The sequence below is a fragment of the Canis aureus genome, chromosome 32 (assembly GCF_053574225.1).
Source record: "Canis aureus isolate CA01 chromosome 32, VMU_Caureus_v.1.0, whole genome shotgun sequence".
In the NCBI taxonomy this organism is placed as follows: Eukaryota; Metazoa; Chordata; class Mammalia; order Carnivora; family Canidae; genus Canis; species Canis aureus.
Window position 1 is genome coordinate 32,429,036 of NC_135642.1, and position 6,000 is coordinate 32,435,035.

At 43.2% G+C, this 6,000-nt stretch overlaps 1 protein-coding gene across 13 annotated transcripts in view; it reads left to right on the forward strand.

Annotated features, from left to right (window-relative positions):
- Nucleotides 1–4,546, forward strand: part of TPM1 (tropomyosin 1) — a 28,627-nt gene extending 24,081 nt beyond the window's left edge. For 7 of the 13 annotated variants that reach the window (XM_077881354.1, XM_077881369.1, XM_077881349.1 and 4 more), the window contains one exon: nt 3,648–4,546. In XM_077881354.1, coding sequence (XP_077737480.1) covers nt 3,648–3,730 — 83 coding nt within the window. In that variant the 3' untranslated portion in view covers nt 3,731–4,546. Of the gene's footprint in view, nt 1–2,408; nt 3,225–3,647 lie in introns of those variants that run through there. The other 6 variants (XM_077881359.1, XM_077881357.1, XM_077881358.1 and 3 more) reach the window with 1 other exon arrangement.
- Nucleotides 4,547–6,000: the final 1,454 nt, after the last annotated feature.

Sequence of the window (6,000 nt, forward strand, 5' to 3'; positions counted from 1 at the left end):
CTAAGTGATTTTAAAAGAGAAACACATTGCAAAATTAGAACTTTAAAATGGTATGAACTTTTGTTTCTTAATTCCCAGCATTTCTGCATCCTCAACAATCTGGCTGTATTTCTCCTGTGTTTTAAATGTGGGTGATTTTCATCTGTTTTTGTTAGACTGAGAGGGTTGATATGTACCACTATACTCAACTTAGACAAACTGAAAATAATGTCAATCACACTATAAAGACTTCAGATCAGAGAAAAAATACTTTTTTAAGAGGACCACAAATTATTTCAATAGTGATATAGTAGACTTTCTAAAATTTAGAATCAACATCTCTCTCTTGAGAGTGTAAAGACTTCTAAAATTTCATGGATTTTTTTTTTCCCCTAAGGCTTGTTGGGTCTGCTTTTGACTATGATTCCTAACCCCCCCCCCCTTTTTTTTTTAGCTCCTACTGATTGAAGTGAGCCCTTCTTTGACCCTGCTTCCTACTAGAGACAAAATGATGAGTTTAAAAGTTCTGCTGAGCAGATGTGCAGTTAATTCTAGAGGCACATCTTTTTTTCTTTTTTTTTTTTTAAACCAGAGACTTTCACACTTTTCTAATACATTCTACAAGGGGAAGTGGAAAACTGATGGTTTGGAAAGGCAAATCTAGAATAGCCCAAGAAGGTAAGGGTTCACAAGTGGATAAATAGCAACTTGATTCTGTCAAGAAATTGTTGGGATCCAGGTTTCTAGTTTAGAGGGCCAGACCATAGCTGCTGCTACTGCAAGAACCTGGTAGGACCAAACAGAGAGCATTGCTCAGTCTGGGCGCTAGAGGTTTCAGATATCTGGGAGGTAGGAAAGGAGGAGAAAATACTGCTAAATGTATGACTGTTTCTGGTCCCTGCCCTCAGGCCACCAGGCAAACCAGCTCCATGGTAGCTGAGTGGAGCATGTCCAAAGGGGGATGTGGTAGGGACAACTGTCATTTAAGCTGAGTTCACATTGACTAGGTTCTTTAGGGTTTCTCTAAAGTTATTTCATCCCAGTTTGGCCAGACAACTAGCTCAGCAAACTGAGACATCCTGCCTATGTAGTCACACTACATGTAGTAGTGTGACTATATCGGTAGGGTTTAAATTTGCAACCCCGGAGCATGTGCCTTACACAGGACACTGTAGAAGGCAGTGGAGATGTGAAGAGATGAGCCAGAAATGCTCTTTGCCCTTGATGAGCTGGCCATCTTGCTGGAAGGTAGAGAAGTGAAGTGTGTCTGAACCTATAGATGGGTATACATTTGGAGCTACCTGGAGAAGGTGACTTTTGGCTAGGGTTTTGAATATCTAGAGGATGTGGTTGAGCAAAGAGGATAAGTAGCAGATACTCTGAGCTATAAAGCATAACGTACATGGCATCTTCCCCATCACCTACCACATAGGAGAGAAAGCCAAAATAAGAATTGATCAGTTTCCCAACACACGCCAGTCTGGAGGCTGATAGTACATTCTCTCCAGGGATGGGATTGTCAGCCTTTCAAAATCAGTATGTAGAATTTCTAGGTCCAGGTTGTCACTCTCATTTGAACCAATTTTATATCCTCCAGCTATTTATGGTAAGTGCCAGGTTCTTATCATTTGGGGAGCATCCCTTGGACCATCAGATACAGCCTGATGACCCCTCTGGTTGACCGCCCTGCCATGTGAGCAGATTATATGCCAATGTGTAAAATTCATGTTGCACTAGTCTCCCTGTGGAAGTTTGAGATTTTGTTCACTCGGTACACCTCCATCTCACACCACCATGAATGCCATTCTCTTCAACTAGTAAGCAAATGAATTTTAAGTCAGTTTCCTTCGGAAATGAGTACCTGTTGTGTTACTCTTTGAGCAAGGTAGCACCCTGTATGGTGGTGATAAGGAGAGGCACAGGGAGCTTAGTTCTGCAAAACTGCATGAAGGAGCCACTGGGGGTCCCTCTTGGTACTGCCTGAAAGGAAAGCTCTAGCCACAAGAGTGCAAGTGAAAGGGGTTCTGGGAAGAGGTGGGCAAAATGGGCAGGTTGAAGTTTCAATGTAATATCTCCACTGTGATGCTCTGCCTCGGTTCCTCAGGCTGTTGCCAGAAACTGCATGTGGTTCTATTCATGTAGCGGTTTTAGTAAGGTATAAAAGGAACATCCCCCTCCTCCTTTCTCTTCCTCACCCCTGTCGCTCCCTTTCCCTCCCCGGCCACCAAGAGAGGAATCCTGGCGGCTCCTAAGTCTGCCAGGCCTTTCCCGCCCACCCTTCCTGGGCATGGGACAGATGACCACCGGGGAAGGGTGAGCTGCTCGGCAGGTGACCTGAGGTATCTCTGTGTGCTGTTAACTCCTTTACCGAGTCTGGCTAACCTCTCTTCCTTCTGCCTCTCTTCTAACCTGCTTGCTGACCTGTACAGATCAACTCTACCAGCAACTTGAGCAAAACCGCCGCCTAACTAACCAACTAAAGCTGGCCCTGAATGAGGATTAAACTTAGGAAAGAGCTTGGGCTGAATTCTAGGAATGGAGCCCATGGGCAGGAAATCTTATGACTGCCGTACCTTCAACCAGTAGGGCTGACAACACTTGCTTTCTGCAGAATTGTACATGGAAGGAATTAGCTAAAAAGTTGGCTTCACCTGCATTTTCCTCTATATCTGGAATAATTAGGTTCTCTTTAAACCCCCAAACTGCTTTTATGGTAAAATTACATATATGTATATGGGTTAAATACTTAGAACAATTCAGCAACTGCAGGTCCTCTTGTTTGAACTGATACATAATGAGGACCAAAAATTGTTTTGTATTTCCTACAGAGAACTGAGTCCTGCTTTAAGTTAGAAAGCCAAAGCAGAGGAGTGACTATATACATATATATATATTATATATTGCAGCATATATATAATATATATATATACCCACATAGCTATTACATATTCGTATTCCTGACTTCTTAATATCTGGTATAGTGTTTGATTAAATGTACCTATGCTTGGGCAAAATAGCTTTTGAAAACAGGAGCTCATGTCAGAAGTCCCTGATTGTCTGAAAGGTATGCTTTTATTCCGTCTAATGGTGTTGTTGGAATCTGGTGAGAATGTCATGCTAATAATAAATAGAACTATAAGAATAGCAAGAAAATGTCCTACTGAAGTGTGCATGAAATATGTTGATAATTCATTTTTTTAACGAGCAACAGAAATAAATCATTTTAAAAGTTGCCAGAAAACCTACTTACGTCCTCTTTGTCTTCTGTGAGATTGTGTTACAACACAGCTCCCAGACCTTTAACTGCCTGTAACTCAGAAACATCTGCTGTATTAACTTCAGTGCTGCTGGCACCCCTCCCTGTCCCTACAGCATAGGGCCAGCAGACCTTCGCCAAGCGCCACCTGTGCTTTTTTTTCTGAGTGAACGTTTGGTGAAAGTTTACCTGACCGCCCTGTGAGACCCTGCTGTGCCTGTAGCTCCTTCAGGTCAAAGACGTCTTCCCCCTTTGTAGGTCCTTGTCTGGAAATGAGTAATATCTTACCAGCATGCCTTGTCCTAATCATCTCATCCTTGTTTGTGACTGATGTTTGCCTGCCTAAATGTGCAAACCGCCACTGTGTCCAGAGTGCAGCTATTTATGACTTAATTTTCTAATCCCACCACAGAGAAAGTGGCTCATGCCAAAGAAGAAAACCTTAGTATGCATCAGATGCTGGATCAGACTTTACTGGAGTTAAACAACATGTGAAAACCTCCTTAGCTGCGACCACATTCTTTCATGTTGTTTTGTTGGTTTTTTTTGTTTTGTTTTATTTTGTTTTGTTTTGTAACACCATGCTTACCATGAACCCCCCCTTAAACGCATTTTTATTTACTTTTACACCGTCACAGAAAACATCCACGAGATACCAGCTAGATCAGGGGATGGGGAAAACACACACACACACACACACACACACACACACACACAAAGGCAAGCCCGTGGCAGGGCCGTAATGACTTAAATGTGCCATTTCCCAGGTTGACGTTGCCACACTTCATAGAGAGTTTTGCAACACCGCGTACTCCGCCAGTCTAGCAATCCTCACTAAAGCAGAAAGATTTCCACTCAAAGTGCCAACGATGTATTCAACAGGCAGATTAATGTTGAAAATGCAATCAGGTGTGGTTTGGTGCTACTTTAAACAAAAAGTCCCACTGTGGTCTTTCGTTCAATATTGTTCAATTTAGAATTCTGTCCAACACTAATTTATTTTGTCTTGAGTTTTACTACAAGATGAGACTGTGGGTCCTGTATGCCCGAATTCACTAAAGCCAAGGGTTTGTAAGGCACGCTGCTCCTGTAAGACTTCTAGCCTCCTCATTGGCACATTTGCGGCTCATTACAACTTATAGGATAGCATTCGATGTGGATTTCCACTCTCCATTTCTCTTATGTTAAAGTGAAAGATTTAGGCACTATGTACAATTGGTAAAGAAGAAACATTTTCATAAGAGTTATAACTATATGTAAACATTGTATAATGGTATGGAATAAAATGCACATTGTAGGACATTTTCTAAATTTGGTGGTCCTGTCATTTGTATGTTTTTACTTTGTGAACTTTGGATGGTGTGGTCAACCTACCTTCCCTTGTGAATGGTTTCTTAAAACAGTGTCCCAAAGATCAGGGGGCAAGTGGGTTTTGTGCATCATCCTCCCCACTCTCTTAAGGCAGCATCCCTTTGGTCTGTTAATGTTATAACCCAGCGGGAAAGACTCTTTTCCAAAGACCTTTCTCCATGTTCCAAGTGTATATCTGCACATTCATACAGGCTTTTGCAGTGGTTGTGCTGCTTTGGGGATTTTCCCCCAAGTTAGCTAAGGCTTCAGCAGTGACACATACACATCAGCACATTGTGGGTGAAGGCACCAAGTGTGCTCTCCTCCTCTAGCTGTGTGACTACTGAAAAGTGTTGCTCGAAAGGCTCTTCGTGATTTCCTGCTTTCTCGCTCTTGCTGAGTTCAAAATTCCAATACATCTTCATTCTCTCAGACTTAGAAATGGAAAATAATACAGGTCACTCCTGAAGACTTGAAGCAAATGAAAGTAGATTACAAACATGAGTTGGCCAAACTTGAGCTGCATGGCGGAAAAGGACATTCTCTTGAAAAGCAAACATGATAGAATGGAAATGAAAACTCCTCTGTGACAGATGACATAGTATTTTCATTGAAAAGTATTAAATATATCTGTAGCTGTTCTTCCAAGCCCTTTGATCAAGTATTTTCTCTCCACAGAGAGGAAGGGCATGGAAGGCAAAGAAGAAGCCTGGAGGCCAGGCTTCTGGTTCCCACTTCTAAAAAGCTGTCCCCTTGCTCAAGGTGAAGAAATGTCCTGGGTCTCCCCCCGTCTTCACTGCCCCTAGGCTCGCTGCTGGTCCTCAGCTAGGCCAGGACTGGTCTCTGCCTCACTACAGTGACAGAGGCCTTTCCCAAGCCAGCACTCTTTCACGTGGGGAGCCAGCTCTGGCTTCACCTTTACTAGCTTCCTAGCCAGTCAAGTCTAAATCTGAGATTCTTCAGTTATGAAATGAGGATGAGATTAGCACCTAGCACCTAAGGCAGTACCATGGGACTGGAACGTATCGCCCACATCCCAAAGTACATAGTGCTGCACCCAGGACATGCCTGCTAACCATTAACTGCTGCTGTCCTGCTCACGCCACATGTGCTGCAGAGAGCACCGCAGGGGATTGAATTCCTGACTTCTAAAAGTGGAACAACACTAACTTCGCCCCAGATGATGATGGCTGTTAATACTCTTCTCAGGTATCCTATGCCAGAACCTATAAGTGCCTTAAACAAGTATTATTTCAGTTCTCCATCATTCGCTGTTTTATTTACACAGAAGCCGAGGCTCAGGGAATCCGTGAAACTACTCACAGTCCCGTGGCTCACAGGGAGTGGGGTCGGCCTTCAGATTCAGGCCTGTGTGACGCCGCAGCCCTATTCGGGTTCTCCCACCTGTTTCAGAT